The sequence below is a fragment of the Meles meles genome, chromosome Y (genome assembly GCF_922984935.1).
Source record: "Meles meles chromosome Y, mMelMel3.1 paternal haplotype, whole genome shotgun sequence".
Lineage (NCBI taxonomy): Eukaryota > Metazoa > Chordata > Mammalia > Carnivora > Mustelidae > Meles > Meles meles.
The window spans coordinates 944220-971811 of record NC_060088.1 but is presented as its reverse complement, the minus strand read 5'-3'; the positions used below and the strand labels follow the sequence as shown (position 1 = coordinate 971811).

General features: G+C 57.0%; 1 protein-coding gene across 2 annotated transcripts; it reads right to left on the bottom strand.

Annotated features, from left to right (window-relative positions):
• Window positions 1–1466: 1466 nt before the first annotated feature.
• On the bottom strand, window positions 1467–10121 carry LOC123935811 (A-kinase anchor protein 17A-like). 2 transcript variants are annotated; one of them, XM_045996607.1, is made up of 5 exons: window positions 9989–10121; window positions 7296–8073; window positions 6684–6832; window positions 3766–4006; window positions 1467–2546 (listed from the first exon to the last, which is right to left on the bottom strand). In XM_045996607.1, exons 2-5 carry the CDS (start codon window positions 8055–8057, stop codon window positions 1599–1601), a joined length of 2100 nt encoding a protein of 699 aa, XP_045852563.1. In that variant the 5' UTR covers window positions 8058–8073; window positions 9989–10121; the 3' UTR covers window positions 1467–1598. The 2 variants fall into 2 exon arrangements, with proteins under 2 accessions (XP_045852563.1, XP_045852562.1); XM_045996606.1 differs by having other exon boundaries at window positions 10043–10112.
• Window positions 10122–27592: the final 17471 nt, after the last annotated feature.

Below are 27592 nucleotides of genomic sequence, written 5' to 3'. Positions count from 1 at the left end.
TGCCCCCCGACCTCTGAGACTTCCCCACACCTGGTCGCAGGATGTGCTGAGCCCCTGACCGGTGAACGCTCAGAGCTGGGCTACAGGGGTGGTGACGGGATGTCTGGGAAGCCCGTCCAATCCCTCAGCATCGGAGCACACTTGCTGCCTGGCCTCAGCAGGCCACAGACCAGACGGAAGCCGCGCCAGACAAAGGCAGACGCGCTTCTGCAGAGTCCATCCTGGTCTGGGCCGTGGAACTGAGCTGGGGCGCAGGAGGCCCGCGACCCGCCGTCGTGGGCAGACGAGACCTGCGTGCGGGTGACACACGGCCGGCCGGCGCTCGGCTCCAGAGCGGGGTCCCAACAGCGGTGCCGGCCCCTACCTGCTACAGGTCTAGGTGAGAGAAAGACCACCCGTGCCTTCACTCACGGGCAAACCGGCTCTGGTTTTACAAAGGCGGCTTCCGTGAATCTGCCCAAGTCGAGCTCAAACAAACGGGTCGCTTCGCGGGACCCAGAACTCTCCCTGTTCACGGGGTTATTTTACAGCGACAACCGCGCCGTGAAATGCGGCGTTGCCTGTCGGCGGTTCTCAATAAAGCCCGTGTTTCTATCAGTTTCCAATCCGCCAAATGAGGCTCCGCTCACTGACAGCCCAAAGAGCGCAAACAAACAAAAAAGTGCGGAAAATGTCAGTTCACTGGAAAAAGATTTTATTCCACAAAAAATGCAAACTGGAGTAAACACCGTCTTTCCTAACGCCAACATTACAGCTATTTTTAAGGATTCCTTGAGCTTCACTTGGAGAAGCAAATGATTATAAAATTTAACAAGTTTTTAAGCCTTAAATCTGTTTGAAATGTTCCAAGTAAAAATAATTTAGCAAAACGGCTTCTTAAAAAAACCACACGCGCTCACCTCGACTAGAAACCAAAGCTCCGCACCGAACTTCCTTGATGCGTCACGACCAGTTTGCAGCGCGGATGCGTCCGGAGCGAAGGGGCGGGACACCGAGCCGGACCGCGCCCCACGCCCGGCGGATGGAGAGGCCGCACCGGTGAGCGCTGACCGCGAGGACTCGCCCGGCGCCACGCGGGAGGGCAGGCTCCAGACGGCCGGCTTCAACGGCCAACCGCGCTTCCCAATCACTTAAAATTACAAAAGGAAAAGGAAACAAAAGCGCCAGGGCGCGACTTTTTCAAATTTTCAGGGCCCTCTGGGACCCCGGCTGTCCGTCCTTGACAGTCTGTCCCCAGACGATGGGCACGTGCGTCCCATGCAGTCAGTGCACGCGGGGCTGTCCCTGGACGGGACAGAAAGGCCGCTCGGCCTGAGCGCACAAGTCACCGCTACCGGCCAGGGCGCGTCTCCTGCTGGAGACAGAGCGGTGACGTTAAAGCTATCGGATCAACAGTTTCGAAGGAAAACTAAAGGTAGCGAGTACGGACGGCACGCTGGAAGAGGACCAGCGGGTGTTGACGAGGAGACGCAGGACGCGCGGCCCTCCTGCGAGGCGGGCTCCTGGGCGCAGAGCTGCGCGGAGGCCGGGCGGAAGGGGACCGGGAAGCCCCACGGTCCGGATCTTTGCCCGGCGGCCGCACGGGGCAACACCGCGCATTACCTGTTCCAGGTGCTGCGGTGCCGGCCGGGGGACCCGGAGCGCGACCTGTCCCGCTCACTGCGGCGATGGCGGCTCCGCTTCCGGCCCGAGCCGCCCCTGCGGTCTCGGCTCCTCTCCCGGCGGCTGGACCGCTCTCTGCTGTGCGACCTGCGGGCCCGGCTGCGCGCGGGGCTGGCGCTCCGCCGCGGAGGGCTGTCGTCCTGGCGCGAGCGCTTCTTGTGCTGCCGCCGCTCCTTCCGCGGCTGCCTCCCGTCCTCCCGACTGCCCGCCCGCCGCGGCCGGCTCCTCTCCCGCTTGTGCCGCTCGTCGTCCACGCGGCCCCCGCTGGCCCGGCCTCGACTCCCGCTGGGCTCCCGGTTGCACTTGTCTTGCTCTGAACGGATGTCCTTTTTGGGCGCGTTCTGGTCCCAGGTGGCGGGCAGGCCCTTGGGCTGCTGGTTATTGTCGGGAATGCAGGCGAGGACGCCGGGGCACCGCTTGTCCGGGGAGGCGTCCCCGGTGGCGGCGAGGCGAGAATCGGGGCCTCCCTTGCACGGGGCCTCCTCGGGGACGCTCCCGGTCCCATTCCTGGGCGTGTCGTCGCTCTCCGGCCGCGGCGGGGTGTCCTTCGGCGTGTCGAGGGGCGGCTGGCCCCCCAGCGGGTGCAGGGCGGCAGCGCCCACGCAGCCGGCCGACACGGTGTGCAGGATGTCCAGCACCGGCTGCAGCAGCTGCGCGTGGGAGAGCGCGAGCTCGTCGCGCGCGCGGGGGTCGTCCGCCTTCTTGGTCAGCAGGATGCTCAGCAGCCGCTCCCGCAGCTCGCGCTCCCTGCGCTGCAGCCCCAGAGCGCGCTCCTTCTCCTCCTCCACACGCCGCAGCTCCGCCTCCTGCCGCCGCCGCCGCTCCTCCAGCTGTTGCCGCCGGAGCGACGCGTCCTTCCGCTCCTGCTCCTGCAGCTTCACGGCCTGCGGCACAAAGGGGAAGGCGGCACGTGGACCTCTGGACGCCCCCTCCCCACCCCGCGCTCCGAGGAGGCGCTGGGTTTGCAGGAGCCCCGAGGCCTGGGGGAAGCGGCTGGACGCTCCGGCCGGCGTGCGGCCCGCCCGTCCCGACAGCGCCCAGGCCGCCGTGCGTCCGAGCGAGAAGGAACCCCGTGGCGAAGCCACACGGCACAGCCCAGGGGGGCAGGCATTTCGGGTGGGGCCAGACCCCTCCGAGGCGCACATGGGGCCTGCTGGGAAGTCGCACGCGGTCACCAGCTACGGGGAGCTGAGGTGATATGGACACACGCTGCCGCGGCCGCCGCGGGAGGTGCGGGGCCCGGCCTGGGTGCGCGTCTTCAATATTCACCATGAAACAGGAGCTGAGCTGCCGCGTCTCAGCGCGCCTGCCAGTCTCCTTCCCGGGGACTGATCACAACTGTAATTAGACAACAGGTTACGGGGTCGCCCCGCGCCGCACTCCGCGGGGGCACGAGGGCTGCCCGAGCGCAAGCAGCGCTGGGCGAGGTCCCCGCGTGGCCCCTGGCCCCCGGCTCGCAGGAGTCACCGGCTGGGCCTCCAGAAGGAGTGGAGCGGGCAGGAGGAACGAGCAGGCGCTCAGCTCTGAGGCCCTCTTCCATGGGGCACCCATGGAGACCTGCGCGGTCCAGGGCTGCGGAGGAGGGACACAGCCCACCCGGGTTCCGTCGTGCGCCCTCAGCTCCCCACAGTCCCACGGGGCCCCTCTGTCCCCAGGCTCAGCCCTTGCCCTCCCGCCGCTCCGGGCCACTGGCTTGCGGGGTCGCAGGAAAGCCTGCCGGCCTGCCAGCCCCGAGCAGAGCACCGGCAACGGGAGGAGAGCCGCCGGGCCGGGGACCCTCGCTGACCTCGGCTGCCCCCTCGGTCAACGAGGAAACCGGAACCCTCTGCCCCTGCTCCCCGAGGGCTCTCCGGACGTGCCAGAGACGAGCACGCACGGCACACGGACTCAAAGCTCTCCGAGCTCTGCCAGACGGGAATCTTCTAGAACCTGGGCCGAGGCAGGAAGGCCCCCGACCCCGAGGAGACAGGGTCCCCGCCCGTACCGACGCTCGACGTCACCCTGGCGGCAGCGGGAACGGGGCGGTGACGCCAGCCCCCGTCAGGGATGCGGCGCCCAGGCTGCCCCACAAGCCCGCCCGCGCCCGCCCCGCGCGCCGCGCACCTTGGCCCTGCTGAGCAGCTCAGCGACGAGCCGGATGGACTGCAGGTTGCGCTGGGCCAGCAGCAGCTTGCGCTCCTCCAGCCGGATCTTCTCCTGCAGCTGCTTCTGCTCCTGCGCCTGCAGCTTCTCCAGCTTCTTCTGGCTGCGACGCAGCTCGCGGTCCCGCTGCTTCTGCTCCCGCCGGCGCAGCTTCTCCTCGCGCTTGCGCTCCCGCTCCAGCTCCTCCAGCTGCTTCTGCTTCCTGCGGGGACAGCCGGCCGCTCCCCTGAGCACGGAGCAGCCGCGGCGGCGCGCGGGACCGGCCATGCGGGGGCTGCGCGCCAGGGGACGGCGCGGACGTGCCAGCGCAGGCATGCGCGGACGCTTTAACCCGTATCCCCCACGCGGGCTCCGCTCAACCCGGGAACCGGAGGAGCGGACACGCACGCAGACCACGGGTTTTCAGAACCTTCCGAGGGGCGGTCCTGCCGACCAGGCTGCAGCCACAAGGAAACAAGGGGGTCGGACAGAAAAACTCTGGGTTTCAACGAGACCCCGGCGGCCTGAGAACCTCCTGACACAGCGCCAGCCGGACGGCTAGACAGGACTGACCCCTGGGGCCCCCATACACAGTGCTCCTGCCACACAGGGGAGGCGGCACATGAGCGGACACGGGGGCAAAGCCCATTCCCAGGGAAAGGGCAGGGGGTGGACAGGGCCGTCAGGACACGGTCCAGCGCCTGCAGCACGCCAGCCCATCGGACACCGCGGGGCACACGCCGCAGACTCCCTGCACACGGCCGTCAGCTCAGATACCGCCGTCGGCTCAGGACAGAAGGGCTCAGCGCACACGCCCTGCAGGCAGGTGCTCCCACGGGCACAAAGCCCACCGCTGGGGCTCCGCAGGCCGTGGGGCGCACGGAAACAGCGGGAGGCACGCATGCACAGTCCCATAGAGAGTTCTGGAAGCATTTTGCTAAAGAAAGGACTAAGCGCAGAAAACCGTGTACCCTGGGATCCCGTCTGTGTGACATTCCAGGAAGGACAGGGCCACAATGACGGAGGCCGAAGACAGCATGCCGGGCGGTGTCTCTCCCGAACCGGGGGTACCTAAGAGCACGCTCTCCGGTAGGGAAACAGTCATGTCGCTGAGAGATACCACCCGGACACGGCAGGTTGTCACGAACCAAACCCACGCCCAGCGCCACGGATTAAATCTTTTCTTTCCGGCGGGGGGAGGGGTCCCCAAAATGAGGATCAAAATGCAACCAGGAGAGCCGCAGAGACCTACAGGGAAAGTCTGCAAACCGTGGGGTATGTTTCCACGGCAACCTCACCCGCACGCGGATTCAAAGTTGGTCAAATAACTGAGACGCCGGACAGTGGGGAAAACTGCTCTGGGGGGACGGGACGCAGGGAGGGAGACCTCCGAGACCCACGGGTCCAAGTAGCCTGGGGCGTCCGCCGGCGAGCACATATCTGAGCAGAGGCCAAGCGGGAGGCCCGGGACTGGCCGCCTGCCAGAGCGGGACAGCCACCCGTCACGCTCTACCCGTCTGAGACTCGCAAGCGGCCAAGTGAACACGCGCCAGTGACCAAGGCTGGACGGGCGCCAAGGCTGCCCAAGGCTGGCCTGCACACTCAGGCTGGGAAAGAGCCCCGGAGGGCGGCAGCAGGGGGCTCCGTGGGGCCATCCTGGCCCCCTCCCCTCCCAGTCCTCACCTCTAACGAGCACTCGGTGACCTCAGCAGAGGCCCGGAGCCGCCCTCCCTGCCCCTCAGCCGGCACCGTCTGTCCTCACGCCTCCAGCCCAGACAGAGCAGCCTGTCCTCCAGGGCCAAGTCCCTGCTTCTTCCTGGGGTAAAGGTCCAGGACACGGCGGCTCTAGTGAGACCCCGGGTGCCTCCTGAGAGGTGTGGGGAGGGGCCCAGGTGTGGGGAGGGGCCCGGGTGTGGGGGTCACAGTCCGTGCTGGGGGACAAGGGCTGGCTGCCGTGCGTGCCACACATCAGAGGTCTGATGGAGCCTCCCGCCTCGGCCTTTCCCGCTCCGCCCCGGGAGCCCACGGACACAGGGACGGGGCTCAGGGTAAGACCCCCACCACCGGCCTGGTGCAGCGTCTGCACCATGAGCCCCAGGTGTTGGCCGCACTCTGCGGCTCAATCTCCGGTCCCAGCCACAACCCCACAAGCGGCCCTGCACGTCCTGCAGAGCCAGCAAGGCGCCTCTCCCTGGCAAAGGACACGGAGCCAGGGCAGGAGTAACGCACGTGGTGTGCACCCACGTTCCCACAGCTGGACTCGGGAGCAAAACATCCGTCGAGTCGCCTCCGCAACGGGGTCCGAGTGAAGGCGCCCGGGCGGCAGGGGAAGGCAGACAGCCCTCCACGCACACGCAAACCCCAAGAGCGCTGGCGGGGAACGCGGCCCCATTAGACGCGCCCTGCCCGGACAGCCGGCAGCACACGGAACGGAAACCGCTCGAGGGAAACACCCCAAAACCTGCGAACAGATGTGTGAAGAGCAGGAGGGCTGGCGGAAGGTGGAGAAATGCCCCGAAACGAGGGGCGCCACGGCTCAGAGTCCTTCCACAGCACAGGAACGTGGACGGACAGCGACGGTGACCGGGTGCGCCCCCCACGCCTGACCGGCCGGAGAACCCAGCGACGACAGCCTGACCACGGAAACCGCTTCTCCTGGAACGCGGCCGAGGTCACCAGGCGTCCCGTCCCCATTGCGAGCGGCGCTTCGCCCCGAGTGCACGGTGGCGCAGACACGGGACGCTGTGCGGGGACGGCGCGGCCCAGGTCCCTGGCGGCGACGCATGGACGCACAGCAGGACTGGGAGACAGACGTCCTGGACGCGCACGGAGACGCGCGCACAGAGAAGCGCGCACTCAGACGCACGCACGCACGCCCGGGCCCGCGCGCGCACACCGACCTCTCCTCCGCGCGCTGCCGCTCCTCCGCCTCCTTCTCGCGGCGCTTCTGCTCCTCCCTCTGCTGCTCCAGCTCCTGCAGCTTCTGCCTCTCCAGCTGCCGCTTCTTAATGGACGCGTCGCTCAGGTGCTTGGTGGAGTCAAAGGAGACCTTCGGGGGCGAACAGCACAGAGCACAGTGACCCGCGAGCACGCTTCAGACCCGCGGCAGGCGCTGCAGGACGGCCCAGGACGCCCGCGTTCCACAGACCCCGCACTCAACGGTGGGGGCACCCGGGACATGGGGACTGGACCCCTGGGAAGCGTCGGAGCGCTCAGTGCCACTTGGTGGCTCAACACGGAGCTTCCAGGACGATCCGGGGGGAGCGCGCAGCGACACAGAGGCAACTGCCTGCCCCGACTGTCTAGAAAGAAGGTCCCCATTATTCAAGAGAGCGTGTTCCGTCCCGCGAGCAGGACCCCACTGTCCCTGTAGACTGATGCCACCAGGCCGGCCACCACGGGGCCTGCACTGCACGAACAAGGGCTGCCCGCGGTCCCGTGGCCCCCAAACCAGCCACGGGACCTGCCCCCGACGGTGCCCCAGGCCAGGGCAGGCGCTGGGCCAGGCTCACCTTGATGTTGCAGGCCACGGCCTTGCCGTCCTCCCCCTTGTACATGAGCTTCATGCCACGCAGAGCGCTCATGGCCTGGATGAAGCCCACGTACTCGCGGTACTGCACGTAGGCCTCGAAGTTCAAGTGTCCCCCGAAACTGAAGGTGTGGAAGTTGCGGCCGGTCATCTCCTCCCGGTAGGGGTCCAGCATGGGGATGTCCACATTGCGGATCTCCCCGAACTTCTCGAACACCTTGACCAGCACCTCCTCGCTGGGCTTCTCGGAGCCCGACTCCTTGAGGGCGAACCATCGGCAGGGCAGGCCCTCGAGGTGGATGGTGTCGGGCCGCTCCCCGGGCAGCGTCTCGTTCATGTCCTTGGCGTCGCGGAAGAAGGAGTCCCAGTCGTGGCGCGTAGGGAAGTCGATCTTGAACTCGGCGGCGCGCACCTTGAGGATGTCGGAGAAGCCGCTGAGCTTGATGGTCTTGCCGTCCAGGCAGGCCAGGAAGGACTTGACCAGGCTCTTGTTCTCCACCTCGCCCTCGAAGCGGATGAAGTCCATGGTGCTCTTGGAGATGCGCAGCGTGGAGAACTGGTGGTTGTGCACCATGCCCTTCAGCCGCTCCATCACCTCCCAGTTGGAGATGGACTTGCCCGGCTGCTTCAGCTGCGGCAGCGCCACGCTGATGGTCATCTTCGTGATGGGCTTCAGGTACAGGCCGTACGGGGGGCACAGCTCCACCGCCTCAGACGTGTCGTGCACGATGGTCGCCGCGGCCATAGCCGGGACCTTGGGCCTGGAACACAAACACGGGTGGTCAGGGCAGCGGGCCGGGGAGACGAGGGTGCCTGTCCGCGTCACTGCAGGAGCGGGGCTCGAGCTCACAAGATGCCACCATTTCCCGACCCCGTGTTCTGTGCAGCTGTGGGTTTTTTGGTTTTGTTTTGTTTTTTCTCTTGAATCAGAGAGAAAAGAAGCCCGGGCTGGAGAAAACTTCCAGGACGAGGCTTGGGGCACCCAGTGCGGGCAGCAGCCCTCCCAGGGCCACGGAGGGAGCGCAGCTGGCGGCTCCCACTCCCCTGCAGGAGAGAGAGAGACGGCGAGCGAGGACTCGGGACAGGAAGGAACTCGGCGTCTGCACACGCCGGTGGGTCTGCGGAGGCAGCGGCCCTGAGGAAACAGGAAGTTTCTGGCCACAGTGTCTGCTTCAACAGCTCACGTAGCCTCTGCGTCTGCCACAAAGTAACAAGCGGAAAAGGGCCTGTGCGCTCGCTCCCGGGCGCACCTGTCCTCCCCCTGCCGTCCCCCATCCTCCCCCTGCTGTCCCCCTGTCCTTCCCTGACTCCTCCGTCCTCTCCCCGCCCTCCCCCGCCCTGCCCTGCGTCCTCCGAGGCAGCACCTCCTACTGGTCCGACCAGTGCCAGTTCCGGAAAGCCCAGCTCCAGCAGGAGCCCAGACAACACGGGCAGCTGCCACCCCCGCCCCCGCCGGGAGCCTTCCATCAGGGCTGAGGCTCAACCTGGGGCCAGTGCGGGGCAGAAGGGGCACCTGGCTGGGGTTGCGGGTGAGGGGCCCCAGACAGGAGCCTGCTACAGGGCAGAAGACGCAGCCGAGTGGGTGGAGGGGTGGGGGTCCCCCAGACGGCGGTGGCGCGGGGCAGGAGATCCCCTGAGCCCAATTTAAGGGCCTGAGGGACTCTGGGCCTACTTGTGACCCAAGACCACCCCGAGCGAGGTCCCCATGGCGTCATACCCCGGAGTACCCAGGCCCGATGACCTCCAGCCCCGGCAGCTGCTCCTGGCCCCAGGGTCTGGCCTCCACAGGCCAGGGCTCTCCACAGCCCTGGGCACCGTCAGCTTCCCCCAGCCCAGGGACCGCCGCAGCCCCCCACCCGTTCACCCTCCATACCCCGCAGCAGCCCCCACGACCGCCCGGGGTCTCTCGTGCTCTCTGTGCCCCCAGGAGCCCCAGATCCCTCTGCCCGGGAAGGCCTCTGCTTCCACGCCCAGGATCCCTGCGGTCCCCAGCCCCCCAGGACCTGGCCCTGGACACTCCACGCCCCTGTGCTTGCAGCCCCTCACCGTCAGGGACCCGAGCCCGCAGGAGCCCCCGGCCCCCAGCCGCCTACCCGGGGCCGCGTCCCAGAGACCGCACAGGCCCCAGCGCCCAGAGCCCCAGCACCCCGTGCCCCGCCCCCTGGGACCCCCGCCCCCAGCAGACCGCAGCCGCCCCATCTCCGGCTCCAAGTCCGCCATCCCCGCGCACTGGTCCAAAGACCCCGCAGGCAGCAGCGCCCGCCAGCCCCGGGGGTCCCCGGCCCTCAGAGAGCCCTGGCCCTCCTGGACCCCAGCTCGCTGCCGCCCCCGCCTGCTCAGCCCGGTCCCTGGCCGCCGGCCCCCAGCGGCATCCGCAGCCCTGTCGTGCCCCCGCTCGCCAGAGCTCGCGGTCTGCAGGGACGCCGGCCCTCCCAGCGCGGACAGACCCCGACCCCAGCCCGGACAGACCCGGCCCCTGCGCCCCCGGAGCCGCGGCCCTCGCAGCCCCCGACCCCCCGCAGCCCCCCGCAGCCCCCGCACCTCCGGGGCTCCCGGCCCTCAGACCCCGACCCTCCGCCGCCCCCGCAGCCCCGGAGCCTCGGGACCCCCCCAGCGCCCGGCCCCCGCGGCCCCGGCCCGGCCCGCGGAAAGGCGTGGTCCCGGGGACTCGCTCACCGGCGCGGGGCTCCGCCTGCGCCCCCGGCCACCGCCGCCCAGGCCCGAGCTCACCGCCGTCCCCCGACGACCCCGGCCGCCGCGGCCTCCCCGCCCGGCGCCGCCACCGTCCGCCGCAGGCGCCCCCGACGCCACCCGCCGTCGCCGCCGCCCGCCCCTGTGACGCATTTCCGCTTCCGGCGCCTGGGCCCGCGGAAGCGGCCGCGCGGCGGCTCCCTGTTTCGTCTGCCAGTTCTGGCTCCGCCTCTAGGCGGGACTTCCGGGAGGACTCCGCCCGGGGGGGGGGGCGGAGGACGGCTGAAGCTTTGCACTGCGCGTGCGCCAGTCCGCCCCGCCCCCACCACCCCTCAGGCGCCACCTGCGCGCGCGGGGGGTCTAACCGCGGGCCTCACCTGCGGGCGCGCGCATGCGCTCACCGGCCGGAAGCCCGGCAGGTGCGGAGCCTGCGCGTACGTCGCATCGCTGTCGGGACCGCGCAGCGCACACAGCACGACCATAGCGCTGGTCTGTAAGTCACTCAGTTACCACGGGTCACTTGTACTTACGACGCACGTGCCTGGGGACGGTTACTCAACACGCAAAGTGGGGGGCAGTCTCCGTCTTTACCATTGTCTTCTAATCTTCATCTGTATCCATTAATCTCAAAATACGTAGAATCTTTGCCCATTCCGCCTCTCCTCTTTTCAGGTCGTTAATCTCAAATTACGTAACATTTAAGGAGCCCCAGGAGATACATTGTACGTGAATATGTAACAATAGCTCTTGCCTACTACGGTGCCTGCGTATAATCCCATAACGACATTAATTACACGCCAGCAACACCATTTATTAAACCCCAAGTTATGGCAGACGCTGCGTAAGGCATGTGTTTCTCATGCCCCAAATAGGTCATAATTCTGGGGGCGCCTGGGTGGCTCCGTTAGTCAAGCCTCAGACTGTGGATTTCTGCTGGTGTCACGATCTCAGGGGTCATAGGATGGAGGGTTTCCCCTCCCACAGCCCCCGTCAGGCTCCGTTTATTAAAGATTTAAAATCTTTTTTTTTTAAGAGTTAAAATCCTTAAAAAACGAAAGAAAGAAAGAAAAGAAACGAAAGTATGTCACATGTCTGCAAAGTGAAAATCCAGGGTAGGAGAACACAGATCTGTGTTGTTCAACACAAGGTGCCAAAACGTTACCTTCAGAGGGGACAGGAGTGGGTGATGGGACCCAGGTGTCATGTGGGGCTCCTGAGCATCTGGGGGTCTGTTGTGTGTGAGTCATGGTGTCCTGTTAATAAACCGCCCATGAAAGCAAATATGATCATGATCTCCTGACAAGGAGGCAACAGAGGGTCTGGGGTCCCCCACGAACGGGACCACTCTTTGAACCTGGGCCGGCGTCTCTGCCGTCTTTATTTAACTTCGGCTTTGTGAAACAGAGACTTGTTTGGGGTTCTCGTTAAACCTTGTCCCCAGGGCTGCTTGCAAGGCGATGGCGCCGTTTCCCTGGGGAACTGTTAAATTTGGAAGCTGTTTTTCCACTCTGCTCTCTGAAGCATTTTGCAGCACAAATTAAGGGATGAGATACTCTTTCGGAATCTGCACACCTCTGAGAGGCAGTCATAACAACTTGAAAAACGTTCAAGGAAAATCCTTTTACGTGTTTGAGCAAGATATTCCTCTTCTGGATACATCTCAGAAATAGAAAAACAACAAACTCCGGTATATCTAGAGCCCGAATCTTATGCCCTTGTATGGCCTGGGCATGGCTGTATAAATCACTCTTATTGACTGTGAATGAAGTCTGGGGGAGGGGATGATGGGATTTGCTCCCAGGATTCTGTGGCAAAGGGGAAGGAATTCTGCAGTTGTAATCAAAGTACCTAATCTGTTCATTTAAGCGAATCAAAAGGAAAAATGAACCGTGGGTGGGCCTGGCCTAATCAGGCGTGGACATCAGCATTAAGAAGGGCATGAGACTTGAGGCAGCAGAGACACAGCCTGGTGGCCCGCAAAAAGAAGCAAACTGCCTTTCGGAGAAGATCCCTTGGCAGGAATTAGTGGTTTTTACTGCTTCAACCTCAGAGAATTAAATTCTGCAAATAACCAGTTACCTTCTAAGACACCCCAAGTCTCAGAGGAGACCCACCTCCCCCTTACTGGTGGCCGACACCTGCTTTCAGCCTAGTGAGTCCCTGAGTAGAGATGCAGTTAACTCATGCCTGGACTCCAGACTTAACAGAAACTGTGGGATGTTTTAAAATGTGTCTATCGCGTTTCTATCACATATGGTGTATGTAAGGGGGAGGACGGGAATAACAAAAATGTATCCTTTCTAGTGCTGGAGAAGGTCTGAAATCAAGATGTCAGCAGGATTGGTTGCTTGCAAAACTCCACTCTCTGTTCCAAGCCTGTCTCCCAGCTCCTGGTGGTGGCCCGAAATCCTTGCTGTTCCTTGCTTGTGGCCCCATGACCCCAATGCCCGCCATCACACAAACACCTTCCCCCCGTGTGTGTGTCTGTCTCATGTCTCCCCTTCTCGTTAGGACACCAGTCACGTTGGGTTAAAAGCTCACCATAGTCCGCCATGACCTCATTTAACTGACGAGGGCCGACACACAGCGGTACCCAGCCCCTTGCTAGATGCTGGTATTCGAGGAGGCACCACAAGAACGGGGGCCAGCCAACCGGTCTAAATGCGGAACCAATCCAATTCTGGCTTCCCTCGAGATTGCACACTTCCCTCCAAGCTACACACCTCCTCCTCTATATTGATATCTTTCCCTTTGACCCAGATTCAGAGATTCCATTAATCTGTTCCTACAAGAAAAGTGCTTGAGGATGTAAATGTGTAGATCTGTAAATGGGTGCATATATGAATACCTATGAATCTATCTAATATCTATCTATCCATCATCTATCTATCTCTCTCTCTCTCATCTCTCTCCATCCCTCTATCCATCTATCCAACCACCTATGTACTCATCAATTTATCCACTTATCCATTCTGTTACCCATCCATCCACTCATCCACCGTCCATCCATCCTTGTGTGTATGCATCCGTCCGTCCACCTACCCACTCAATCCCTCCACCCACCACCCATCTACGCATCTATCCATCCATCAGCTCATCTACCCACTTCTCCACCATCCACTTCCTCACCCACTTCTCCATCCCCCCATCGAACAAACTAGACATCCAGCCATCCCTCTCCCCATCCCTCCACCTCATCAATTTGTGCCTTGGAAGCCTTTACTCAAGACAACTCCTTTCCAGCAGGTGGCGCGCCCACCACCCTCATGAACGCTGGCGGGAGTTTTGTCTTTTTAGTCCTTGGCTTCAGGCCAGACCACACCATTCACAACCAAATCAAGTGTGTCCAGCTAAATTGCAGGGATCAGGAGTAAGAGGGACAAGAATGACCCGGAGGTCCCCAGTTCTGGCCACTGGGTGAGGTTGATGACTTAAACTCCATGGGAAAATCAATTAGGAGGAGGCTCAGTTTGGGGCAGGAAGGAGGCAGGTGGGTCCTGGTTTGGAGGATGCTGGTTTGGGGATGCCTGCAGCCCTGATGGAGCTGCCCAGTAAGATCCAGAGCTCTGAGTGAGTCCAGGAGGAGGAAGAACCATGACATCAGAGCTGCAACCATGGGACACAAGGAGAAGAATCTGTAAACAATCCATCCATCCATCCATCCATCCATCCATCCATCCATCCATCTACCAACTCCTCCCTCCCTCTATCCATCCAACCTTCCATCTACCAGTCCATCCATCCATCCATCCATCCATCCATCCACCCATCCATCTACCAACTCCTCCCTCCCTCTATCCCTCCAACCTTCCATCTACCAGTTCATCCATCCATCCATCCATCCATCCACCCACCAACTTGTCCGTCCATCCATCCATCCACCAATCCATCCTTCCATCTACCCATCCATCCACCAACTCATCCATCCATCCATCCATCCATCCATCCATCCATCCACCCACCAACTCGTCCGTCCATCCATCCATCCACCAATCCATCCTTACATCCACCCATCCATCCACCACTCATCCATCCATCAACTCATCCATCCATCTGTCCATCCATCTGTCCGTCCATCCATCCACCCATCCATCCACCTATGCCAGTGTCCATGTGTGACAAGATGCATGGAATATTGCAAACCAAGGAGCTCACTGAGCCTTGCCATCCAGTTTTTACTGATACTTGATGACATAATTTCCTTGTGGCTAACTTTAGTCTCCACCTCCTTCTGGAGGCTCCGAATAATACCTTTAGTCTTCATCCCCTCTCAGAGGTTGCAACTAATAAAGCATGTCCCAAAAGCTTCCTCATAAACCACTAAATGGTCAAGTGACCACAGCCTCCAGGCAAACAAAGACAGGACAGGTCATGTCATGGTCTGGATGTCACCTCCTAGGAGCCAGGAGCAGAGGCCAGACCTCTTTTTATGTCAGGTTGAGTCTTCACCACAGGAAAACAAAGCGCAAAAGTGCTACAATTTCTGGTAGGCGGTTTGAAGGCAGACGTGAACTGGTGATATAAAGCATGGTCAGGTCAAGGGCGGGGTCTCCTCAGGAGATCATGGTGGAAGCCCTAAGGGCAGATGTGCAGGGCTTGTTGAAGGAAGTTGAGGGGATCCTGGTCTCTCAGTGCAGAGTGATCTCCCCTACATCTAGCCAGGTCCTGGGAGTGGAAAGAGGTAGAATGTGCTTGTGGGACTTTCCATGAGAGAGATCATACCAACGTCCTGTGGGCTCCCAAGCAGAATGGAACTCTTGTGGGTGTAGGGACAAAGCTGAACCCCACAAGCAGCTGTCATCATCCAGGTGGTGCCTGTAGTTGTCTTGCTGGGATAAGATCAATTTTATCCTCTACATCCCCTCTCCTTCATGGCCTGTCCAGATCGTACAGAGAAACGTGGCATTTCCAGGAGCTGTATTGTTGGTTTGTAGAGTATCCTCTTCTGTTCATTCTCAGACTGACTATATTTTCTGCATGGCTTGTTCCTCCTTTAGAGATATGGGTTTAGTATCTTACCACCTTGGGTTTATAAACATGGGTTCAAACATGGGTTTAGTGCCCTCTCTGGGATTTCTCAACAAGAAGAGCAGAAAATCGGATGTTGTAGATATCAGATCAAAGAGCAGCTTCAGAACAGGAAATAAAGATGCAAAACCAAGATACAGAATTGTCCCATTCTTTGAGGGAAATGACATCCTTGTACTTTTTTACCAAAATGCTGGGCTTCCCTTTTCTTTGTAGGGTAATTGGGGTATGGTTCAGAATAGTCTGTAATATGTCTGGCCATAGGGGGAAAAAAAAAAGATGCCTGGCCACGAAGAACTGAACCAGGAAGGAGCACAAAACTGTGCAGGGATAGGCCACCTGGATGGAAATGACAAATGACAGTTGGGGGAGGCCCAGGGTAGTTGCCCCATTATGGGGCCTCCAACAAGTAAGGCCTGCCAGAGAGACCCACGGGCAGTGTCCAGTCCTGAGACATCACTGAGAATTCCCGTGACCAGTTCACTGAACTAGGATCTAATGTCAAGGCATCGGCAACCTCTGTCTTCTCTATCCACTCGTCCATCTGTCCATCCATCCATCCATCCATCTACCTATCCATCCACCCAACCATCCATCCTCTGTCTTCTCTATCCACTCATCTGTCTGTCCATCCATCCATCCATCCATCTACCTATCCATCCCCCCAACCATCCATCCTCTGTCTTCTCCATCCACTCGTCCGTCTGTCCATCCGTCCATTCATCCATCTACCTATCCATCCACCCAACCATCCATCCTCTGTCTTCTCTATCCACTCGTCCGTCTGTCCATCTATCCATCCATCCATCTACCTATCCATCCCCCCAACCATCCATCCTCTGTCTTCTCTGTCCACTCGTCCGTCTGTCCATCCATCCATCCATCCATCCATCTACCTATCCATCCACCCAACCATCCATCCATCCATCCACCTATCCATCCATCATCCATGCATAAATACATCCATCTTTCCATCCATCCATCCGTCCGTCTGTCCGTCCTTCCGTCCTTCCAGCCACCTACCTATTCTTTTCATATTTCTACCCTCTTGGCTTTAACGGAAGCATGCTCATCACAAATATTCTCAAATCCTCCTTCGTCGCTTATTTCATTTTTCAACTGAAAGTGTTGCCGCATTGGACAATTCCTCTTGACCAGATGACCCCTCAACCTCTCGTGATGTTTAATTAGTTCACCTCACTGGTCCCGTCCTTATCTCAAACAGTAACGTTTAGCTCATGGTGGATGTTCACATCTGTGTTTCTTGTTCTTACGTGGTGCCTGACAGAATTATCATCACGTTGGTCACTATGTTTGGGGCACATGTTTACATCGCTGAGAGGCAATCAGCACACCCAGAGAAAGCCTCTGGTGTTTATTTGTTTTCCACAGCAGCCAGGTTGCTATCCCATGCTCGTCACTGAGGCTTGCAGGACCCCAGGTGCCCCAACATTCAAGGTGGGGCTTCCGTGGGACTTCCGCTCCCTAGCGTGAGGAGGGAAGGCGGGGCTGGTTCATTTCCTGCCTTCTTCCGGTTGCATTTCACCTTATCACTCACCAGGCATTGTGTGGCCACCATGAGAAGACTCCCGTGCAGAACTCTGGGGAGCTGGCGGTGGAGGGGGGATTAGCCACCATGTTTCCCCCTCTGCCCTTCTATCCGGAGGGGCTCAGCAAGCCACCATGGCCAAGACTCATTTCCCAGGTCCCTCCATATCATGGCGAGTCTCCTAGTCCTCAGTGCAAGACTCTCCTGTCCTGGGCAGCTAGAGAAACAGAAGCTAACCTTGTTGCTTTTCCCTTGTGCATGGAAGACCAGTGGAGACTTGCCCTGTGAGGGTAAGGCTGGCTTGCACAAAGGGATGATGGCGGATCATCTGGTCAGCAAAACCAGGCATGAGCACGATCTTTCCCCTGGAACACTGGTCCACAGAAGTGTGGGGCCCTCTGTGAAGGCTCTGAAGGTCGCTCAGTGCCAAACAGACAACCACAGGTCTTCTCATGAAGGCAGCAGAAATAACTCAACCACCTGTCCCATTGTCACGGTGCGTTTTATCAAACATGTGCCACCTCTGTGGCTTTGCAGGAACACTTGGCCCGTTCACCATTTTGGGGAACACTTTTGCGTATTGGGGAACATTCAAAAGATATATGAGCAGTGCAAACAGGAGCCCTCCTCCCCGGACTCTGGTCCCAAGCTCAGTGGAAGAAAAACGGGTATTTTTCTTCATTGAGGTGAAGCTCACATCCCATAAAATTCACCATTTAAAAATGAACGGTTCGGTGACATTTAGTACGCCCGCTGGGTTGTGCAAATACCAGCTCTATATAATTCTAGAACGTTCTCATTTCCCCAAAGGAGACCCCATCCCCATAAAGCAGTCCCTCCCTGTTCTCCTCCCCAGCACGTGGCAGTCACTAACTCACTGTCAGTGGATTTGACCATTCTGGACATTTCACATAAATAGAATCAAATAGAATTTGCCCAAATCTGGACTTTATATAGATAGAATCGCCCAGTGTGCAGCCCTTCACACGTCTCCTTCTCCCACAAGCATCATCTGCTCAAGGTCCATCCATGTGGTAGCAGGTGTCAGACCTTTGGTCCTTGTTCATGGCTGAGTCATATTCCCTTGTAAGTCCCACCCTCCTGCCCCACAAGGAGAGAAACCCTGTTATTTTAGCTTTGAAAGGAAGCAACAGGGCATTCTGCTGACCTTGTAAACTGGGTGTGTCCTCAGCACACGTGCTGGGAGCAGGTGTGAAGCCAACGGCATCCGCCTGCCGACGGCCAGCTAGCATGTACCCAAATACCTGTTCAATCTCTCAAGACATAGAAACCGGCGTGTTGTATTAATGATGTCGGTGAATAAGTGATAGGACCGAGCTTGGGTTATGCTACCATCCTTAGAATCCACGAACGTTCCACTGCCTGCAAGAAAAGAAATGGTTTAGGCATAAACCATTGGTTTTATGGTCCAATGGTTTAGGCATAGACATTGGAAGGTGTTAGGGGAGCACCCAGTGTTTGTTCTTGCCTTGCATGCCTGTTGCCTCTCTTGGGTCCTCTGGTGGTCAGCTCCCTGCAGATAGATTTTCTCTGGTCTCCATGAATCATACAAGCAAAGAGGGGAGTCCTCCTCTTCATGGCTCATGAGGCCATCCATCTGTGACGGGTAATTTTATGTGTCAGCTTGGCTGGGCCACGGTGCTCAGATATGTGGCCAAATACTCTTCCGGGTATTTCTGTGATGTTAATTTGTGAGTGAGATGCACGCTGAAATCAGGGTTTTGAGTAGAGGACATTGCCTTCCTTGACATTGGTGGGCCACGTCCAATCAGTTGAAGGATCTACACAAAAAGATACTAAGCTCCTCCCCGCTTCCCCCCACCCCCCGGAAGCAAGAAGGAATTCAGCCTGCAGAAGTATTCAGACTCAAAGTCTAAGCCTTCACCAGGTCCCTAGGCTGCAGGTCCAACTGGCAGATTTTAGACTTGGACCTGCACAAGCGTATGAGCCAGTCCCTTAAAACAAATGTCTATATATCTATCGTCTGATGGGCAAAGCTCGAATCAGGTGTCTGAATCCAGTATCCACCCTGGTGCCTTCACCAGCTCGCCAGAGCTCAAACTCCAGATGGGGACTGGAGTGGAGAATTACCTTTTAACAGGTAAAATTCGGGAGTAGGAAGGATGGCACAAGGAATTCTTCGAGAAAAATTTAAAGCAAGATTGCATGGTATTTAACTTCCTCTGACTGACTTACTAAGCAATGGTGAAGGTGGCGAGGAAAAAATGGAGTGTCATCCAATATCGAAGCCACCAGGAAAAGGCAAACACTGGGAGAATATAGGGGTAAAAGGATAAAGAGAGAAAAATAATGTGGAAAATCGGGTGAACATATAATGTACACAGATGTTATCATATATGCATGAGTGTCACACAACAGCTGAGCATCCCCAAAAGTCTGTTGTCAGGAAGGTTAGCTGGACATGGACCCAGGAGGGACAGCGTGGATGGACTCCTTTTAGGACACAGTTTCTCAGCCTTGGCACTAGTGACATGTGGGATGGGTCATTTTCTGGTGTAGGGCATCCTGGCACCTGTAGGGTGTGGAGCAGTGTCCCTGGTCTCCACCCACTGCTTGCCAGTAGGATGTCCTCCTCAGTGTGACTGCCAGAAATGTCCCCTGGGGGCAGAATTATCCTTGGCTATAAACCACTGCCATAGATAGATAGATAGATAGATAGATAGATAGATAGATAGATAGATGATAGATAGACAGACAGACAATTGATAGATGGATAAATAGGTAGATCAATAATAGATGGATAGATAGATTATGGATACATGGATGGATCGTTCATAGATAGGTAGATAATAGATGCATAGATAGATGAGTGGATGGATGAATGGACAGATAAATGGATGGATGGATGGATGGATGGATGGATGGATGGATGGATGGATAGATTCCTACATATGTAGATACATAAGATGACCAATATATAAATGACAAACACATAGATACATAGATGATGGATAGATGGATGGATGGATATGTAGTTAGATGGATGGATGCCTAGAAAGATGATGGATAGATGGGTGGGTAGGTGGATGGATGGATGTATGGGTGGATAGATAGATGTTGGAGAACACATAGATGATGGATAGATTGGTGGGTTAGATATATAGATGGATGGATGGATAGGTAGATAATGGATAGATGGATAGATAGGTACATGATAGGTGGATGGATGGATAATGGATAGATGGACAGGTAGATGGATAGATGATAGGTGGATGGATGGATGGGTGGATAGATGGATGGATGAACACATAGATGATGGATAGATTGGATGGTTAGATATATAGATGGATGGGTGGATAGGTAAATAATGGATAGGTAGATGGATAGATGATAGATGGATGGATGGATAGATAATGGATAGATGAACAGGTAGATGGATAGATGATAGGTGGATGGATGGATGGATGGATGGATGGATGGATGGATGGATGGATGAACACATAGATGATGGATAGATTGGATGGTTAGATATATAGATGGATGGGTGGATAGGTAAATAATGGATAGATAGGTAGATGGATAGATGATAGATGGATGGATGGATAGATAATGGATAGATGGGCAGGTAGATGGATAGATGATAGGTGGATGGATGGATGGATGGAAGGATAGATATGATGGACATGGATGAGAGATAAGTGATGAATGGTTGGATGGATAGACAGAGGCCTATGTATGTAGATACATAGATGATGAATGGTAAGTGATAGATCAATCATATATAGGTACATTATGGATAGATGGATGGATGGATGGATAGATGGATAGACAGATGATGGGGGTGGATGGATGGATGGACACATAGAAATGATTGGCAGGTATAGATGATGGATGAGTACAGGTGACGCACACACACATACAAACATGGAGAGTCAGATGAGGCTCTTTGCCCGGTTTCTGAGCTCTGGAAAATTCGAAAGTCTGAGAAGCAGGGAAGAAGGGTCCCTCACCCTGAGGAGGTCTATCTTCACTGTGATGACGGGACATCAGACGAGGGGCGGCCTCACGCAGACCCCAGAGGAAAACCCCAAGCCACATGGAGGTGGGTGCTCTCTGTGGGCAGACCCACAACCACCAGGTGCCACAGGATCAAGCCCTTCATTGTTGCAAAAGTGAGTGAAAGTCACCACGCCCCCTGCCCTGCAGGCGAGCCCCCTGGGGGAGCTGAGAGTTTCCGGAAGCCTCTCAGGGAAGGTGCAGGGCTGGGGGGACAGCCCCTCAGAAGGCCAGCTCACAGCTGGGCCATCCCACAGTTCCGGGGGCTGCATCGGGGGCCCAGGGAAGATCCCACATTCTATCCTGGAGACTTATGCTGAGAAGTCTGGCTGATGCAGGGGTGAGCACAGAGGAGAGTCCATTTCCCATAAGTCCCCCTTGTGCCCCAGGACGCCATCCAGGACACCGTATGACCTCAAGGGGCTCCTTTGGGCTGTGACGTTTTCTCAGACTCACGTCGTTCCCGGTGACTTTTTGGCAGTTATGAGGCATGCTGGTGGGGGACTTTGTAGGATGTGCCTCTGTTGGGGTCTATTCTGGGGTTTAGACTGCGGTTTTGGGTTTTGGGGAGCAAGCGCCAGAGGTGATATGGCTTGTGGTCACATCACGTCAAGGGCACCTGCTCTCAGCCTGCTCATCCCTGTGGACGTCGACCTCAAGCACCTCCCCACGGTGTGTCTGACAGGCGTCTCCACTGTGAGGTCACGACTTCCTTTCCTTGGGTTCTCTGCTCTTTGGAAGCAGCCCACACTCAGGGGTGGGGATTGAGGTGAGTAGAAGTCATAACCTTACCACACATCGTCACGCCACCTGGGCCCTCTGCTCCGAGTTCTGTCTCCATTCCACCTTCCGCATGGTCTGCTGAAAGTTTGCTTAGAGGCCACATGAGTAGTCCAAGCACAAGGGCTAGCTTGGGACACCTGCAGTGGGAGGGAACAGCCCACATACCCAGCCGAGTCCTCCCATTTCCCATACCACCTGGAATTCCACATTAGAGATTCATTCCTTTGGTGTCGATGAGGTAGTTCTTAAAGCCTTAACGAACTGGCCTATGAACAAGAGACAGTTTAATGAACCCCATGTCCAAGCAAGACAAGAAGAGACCCGAGGTAAAGAATCCCCAAATCAAAGATAGAAGAGTGACCTGACTCATTGGGTCCCATCTGCTTGCTGAACCCTCCTGACGTTTCTGGCCCAGACACGCCCTGCCCTGTCTGCTCCCTCTTGCTGGCCCAGGTGGGCCCCACAGTGGATGCCGGGGGCGAGCACGTAGAAATCCCATATGTAAAGGATGTTCCAAGGGTCGACCTCCACAGTCACCAATGGCGTCCAGGCTCTGTGCGGGCTGTGTCTCTGTCGGCCCGACACTGTGACTATGTCCCGAGTCTGTGTTCTGTGCATGGCGGCCATCACAGCCCCAGGAATGCGGGCACACACAGGGCTATTCTGTAAGTATCGGCAGACGAGAGGATGACGGAAATGTGGTCAATATATATTGTGTCATGTTATATATTATAGTATATTGTATTATATTATATTGTATATTATGCTATGTTACATTGTATATACATTATGTCATATAGTATACATAGATCATCCTTGATTATATATAACATAATTATATATAACATAATTACATTATGTGTACATTATATCATATAGTATACATAGATCATCCTTGATTATATATAACATAATTATGTATAACATAATTACATTATGTGTACATTATATCATATAGTATACATAGATCATCCTTGATTATATGTGTAACATATTTTATGTTACATATAGGTTATTATATATAGATTAAATCATATACATCATATATTATAAGTAGATTATATTCGATTATATATCATTGTATGCACTATTATTCTATATCGATTATTATATATAGATCATATTTGATTATATATAATTATATACTATGTATAGTATATACATATGTATATATGTATACATATACATATATACATATATATACATATATACATATACATATACATATAATTATATGTAATAATTATATGTAATAATTATAATCTGGATTCTACTATATACAATATACACTATAAAATTACAAAAATCTATTATATTATATATGATGTATTATGATTACATGTTATATATCATATAATATTTTGTATTATTATAAATCATAAATATAATTTTGACATATAAATATAATTCATACATTATAAATTATATTATGCAATTATTATATATAATATAGTATAATACTACATATAATATATAGTGTATATTATACATAATTTTGTATATTTAAATTTTATATATATATTATATTTTTACATAAATTGTATATTATATGTTTAAAAATGTAAATTAACGCGTTTATAAACATCTATCTAAATTAACGGATTCATAAATAAAAGCGAACAGTAACATGGGGGAGGTTTTGAGTCCTTTGTGCGTGGGGAGAAGTGGGAGGGCCCTGGACACCTGGCGGGAACGGACAGGTGTGGCCACCCCGGGGCTGGTCTGGTGCGGGGCTGCGTGCTAGGCTGAGAGGCACAGAGGGATTTTCATTGACATATTATTCACGTGTTGATTTATTATTTTTTAGAGATTTTAATTTATTTATTTGACAGAGAGAGAGCTCAAGCAGGGGGAGCAGGAGAGGGAGAAGCAGGCTCCCCGCTGAGCAGAGAGCCTGACACGGGGCTCGATCCCAGGACCCTGGGATCATGACCTGAGCCGAAGGCAGAGGCTTTAACCCACTGAGCCCCCCACGTGCCCCCAATTCACCCATTTAACACATAGAAGCTCGGGGCCGAGAGCACATTCACAACATTGTACAATGACCACCTCCACTTCCAGAATCTTCCATCCCCAGAGCGGACCCCGTCCCCCTGCGCGGCCACACGCCAGCCCCGTCCGCCGCCGGTGAGAACGGCCCGTTTGCTTTCCCGTCTCCGTGGATTTGCCTTTTCCGCACGACCGTGCGCGACGTGTCCCGTGCGTCTGGCTTCCCTCGTGACCATCGATTCCTCACAGTCCCTCCCCGGGGCAGCAGGTGTCAGAGCTCCGGTCCGGTTCGTGGTCAGTCCTCTCCCATCCACGCAGGGACCCGGGGCCGTTCTCCGTCCATCTGTGGACGCCGCTGCCGGGCTGCTGGACATGCCCCGCGTTGACCCACAAAGCAGAGAGCGCAACACACCCCCTGGGCTGCGGGACACGGGGACGCTGGCTTTTCTTCGTCGCCTGCTCCTAAGAGCCTGGGGGTGGCTGACATGGCCACACCCTGCGGGCTGGCCCTGCTCCAGGTCTTCGGGGAAGGGGCCCCGAGTGCTGGGCCTCCTGCGCCCGCGAGCTCGTTTCGTTGCACCGTCTCTCCGATGCCAGCCCTGGAGACAAACGGCCACGACCAGATGGGGCGGCCAGATAGCGAGCCGCAGGGCGAGGGGAGGGTCTGGGTGGCTTCCCTGCCGTGTCCTCGCCCAGCTTTCAATGAGGACGGGATCCCCCCAGAGCTGCAGACCTGGAGGGAGGTGGCCGGACAGGATGGCAGGACAGCACCACGTGCGGCTCCTGAAAACCCACACGGGGGGCTCGGCATGGCGGCCGCCTCTCGCCCGGTGTGCAGGGCACGGGGTCCTGGGCGGGCCCGTGGCTCTGGTCTGGGAGAGTGGGCATCTTGATTCCCGCACACGCGCCCCCCTCCTCGGTGCCGGACGATGCCATCTGCCTGAAGTAATGAGCAGACCGTGCTCCTGCAGCAAAGCCCACATGCACAGGACTTGGGGTCTGGGGACCGACAGGGCAGGGCTGCGGGCACACTCGCTCCCGGACATCCCAAAAGGATGCCTGCAACCCCGGGACCGTCAGAACGGCACGGAGCCCTGACTTCTCCCCTCCAACCGCCGGGCGTGCACGCATCGTGGGAACTGGGCAGAAAACGAGCTGGTCAGGGCCCCCCCAGGCTGGTCCCTGCAGGGGCTCACCCAATGCACACTTCTCCGTTTCACGCACACCTTGCAGCAGAAGGACCCGTGCACGCAGAGGGTTCTTGGGGTCCCCGTCGCCCGTAGACAGACACCTGTGCACAGCACCTGCCTTTGGCGACCCTGCTGGGGAGCAAGGGCTAGTGGCTAAGAGGAGGCAGGGTGCACGCACACTCCCCCGTGTCCCGTCCCTGTGGTCTGCCGCCTGGAGGACGGATCCAGGGGCACCACCTCAGGACGCTTCAGTGCTCACCCTGGGTCTGAACGGACCCCGCGCACGGCCGGGCGTCGGGATTCACGGTAGTGATGTCCCGCAGAGTCCTCGGGAACCCTAAATCAGCACATACGGGAGCAGCATCTCCAGAGAGGACCTCACGCTCCTGGGAGCCTGTGGTCACCACGTTCCCCTCCACCCGTCCGTACGTAACCCCTTTTATGCTGCTTCTGTGTAAACACTTACTGAATAAAAAAACCCAAGAACATCGTCCTAAGTCAACGGCAGAAAGGACACTTTTCGGCAGCGTGAGCCGGAAAGAGAAGACAGGGCATCCCCTCGGTCAGGCCCACCTGGGGACGTGCCCTGCGGGGACTCCCATGATTGGATGCCTTGTGCATGTTGGCAAAAGACCAAATATCACCCCGAGTGTTGATTTGAGGGGGTGCGGCTACAAATATAGGGTCACGAGGGCACGGATTTGCAAATGTGGGATTCGCCAGCAGTGAGGATGGCTTTTAGCCACCCCGAGCCTGGAACCGAGTCTGCAGGGGGGGCTGGGGGTCAGAGGGGGTCTTGGCAGACTCATGACAGGTGCACAGCGGCATCTGAACAGAGGGTTCCTGATCTCTTGGTGGAAACTGGTGTCCCCAGGCTCTTTGAGCCTGAGGTGATATCAGACCATTCCTGCCCGAGGGCCTCGTCCCCAGCACGGGGAAGGGACCAACAGAACCGGGTCCATCCACACAGGGAATTAGGATTCGGCCACGAAAAGGAAGGCAATTCTGATGCCCGCTGCCCCGTGGACAGATCTAAAAATCCCATGTCTCCTGTGAGACCCGGACGTACAGGACAAACCCTGCCCGATGCCATTTACAGAAAACGTGTGGAATCAGCAAATGCAGAGACAGAGAGCAGAGGCCTGGTGGCCGGCGGCTGCAGGGGGGATGGGGAGTCACCGCTCACGGGGATGGGGTCTCCTTCATGGGGATGTACATGTTCCCGAAGCAGACAGAGATGAAGGTTGCACGACACGGCTCAGCTCTGGGTTCCCTGGACTGCACTCCGAGCCACCTTGTACGTCTGTCCACCTGCTCCCTGCCATGCCCCCTCCCAAGGGATCCATCCTGTCCCACCTCTGGAGACCAGAAGTCTGAGATCCAGGTGGGGCAGTGACTGCTTCTCACCCAGAGGGTCCAGGAGAGGATCCTTCCTCTGTCTTCCAGCTTCTAGGGCTCCAGACATCCCTGGGCTCGTCACCTGTGGTGACCGGGGACAAGCAGGCTTCGTGCTGAAGCCAATGCAGGCAGGAAGGCAGTGCATCCTGGACAGGAAGTAGTTCTGGCCGGACAGACGGTCCTTCTGCCTGATGTCCATCCTTCTGCAGACCGTCTGGGGCCCCGTGACCTCAGCGATGGCCCCGGGCTCCGACAGAAGCCAGGCCTGATCATGGCTTCCTGCACGCAGCCCCAGTCTGCCCTCACGTCACTCCTGGCTTTTGTCCCTGGCAACTGGACATTGCCACAAAACCCACTTCTGACCGCGGTGATGGAAGACGAAGTCGGCCACGGAGATTCTGACCAAGATGCCGCTTTCCTACCACGCGGCTGGACTCAGAGGAGAGAGAGCTGGCACAGCGCTTTTCCTTTCTCCTGCCCTGGATGCAGATGGGATGCCCGGTGCCGTGGCAGCCACTTTGAGCCACGAGGCAAGGCTGCCAGCTTGCTAAGAAGGGTGGTGGAGAAGGATAAAAAGAGAGGGGCTCTTGATGACATCATGAAACTGTCAAACACACCCTGGAGGGCTCTTCTCTAGATTTCTTATTAAGTAAAGAAAAAAATACGACTAATCTCATGCTTTTGGCCACCAGCTTCCAGGACTTGCTGCTGGAAGCGTTTTAACGAGTCATTCTTTGTGCAGAGAGGAGGGACATGCTCCTCCAGCTCTCACTGAGTGTCGCACGTAGGTGCAAAGACCCCTCCCAATGCCCGAGGACATGGGGTCCGCTGGTACCACTTAGGATCTGAGAAACAGTACCTGTCTAGAGACACTCTCAGCTTTCAGAAGGCACTGTAGGGTGTGTGATTGTTCTGGAGATGCATGAGGACACCAGGTCCCTGCCCTTTTGTCGGCAGGTCCCAGGCATTGAAACATCAGTCCCGTACAAGACACTTGAGTGCCCTACAAGATGTGGAAGGATCTTTGTCACCCCCCACTTTGTTTCCCCCTGAGAGAAACTGTCACCCAGAAGAACCAGGTGCTTCTGGAGACTCCATCCCAGGCACAAGAACAGGTAAACGTGTCCCCCTCCAAGGGCAGGTTCTCTCTGACCCCTCCTCAGCCACACTTCCCTCCTCCACATCCTTGTCCATGGCACCTTCTAGGGGCTGGAAGGGGCTGCTTCTGGGGGCTTGCATACTGGGTACATACTGGGGACAGGGGGATGTGTGTAAGAGGATGACTCTGCTGTCCATCGGTCAGTGGAGCCATATGACTGATGTGACGGCCCCTTTAGCAGGTGCAGATGCCCAGCTGGGGCTCAGGGGTCTTGGGTAAGACCCATAGTCCCTACAGAGCCAGGATTTAATAGATCCTCTGATAAAGATCCTATTGATAAATATGACCATCCCCCAGGGGCCCGGCAGCCTGGACTGTCAACGGGCAACCGTCAACGGTGTTGTGGGATACATGTGCCCACACTTTCTGCAGCATCTCAGAACCACATCCTCTGTGTGGGCCAACCCCTCCACCATGAGTGTGAACGTCCAGCATAGGAGCACCACAGTCTACAG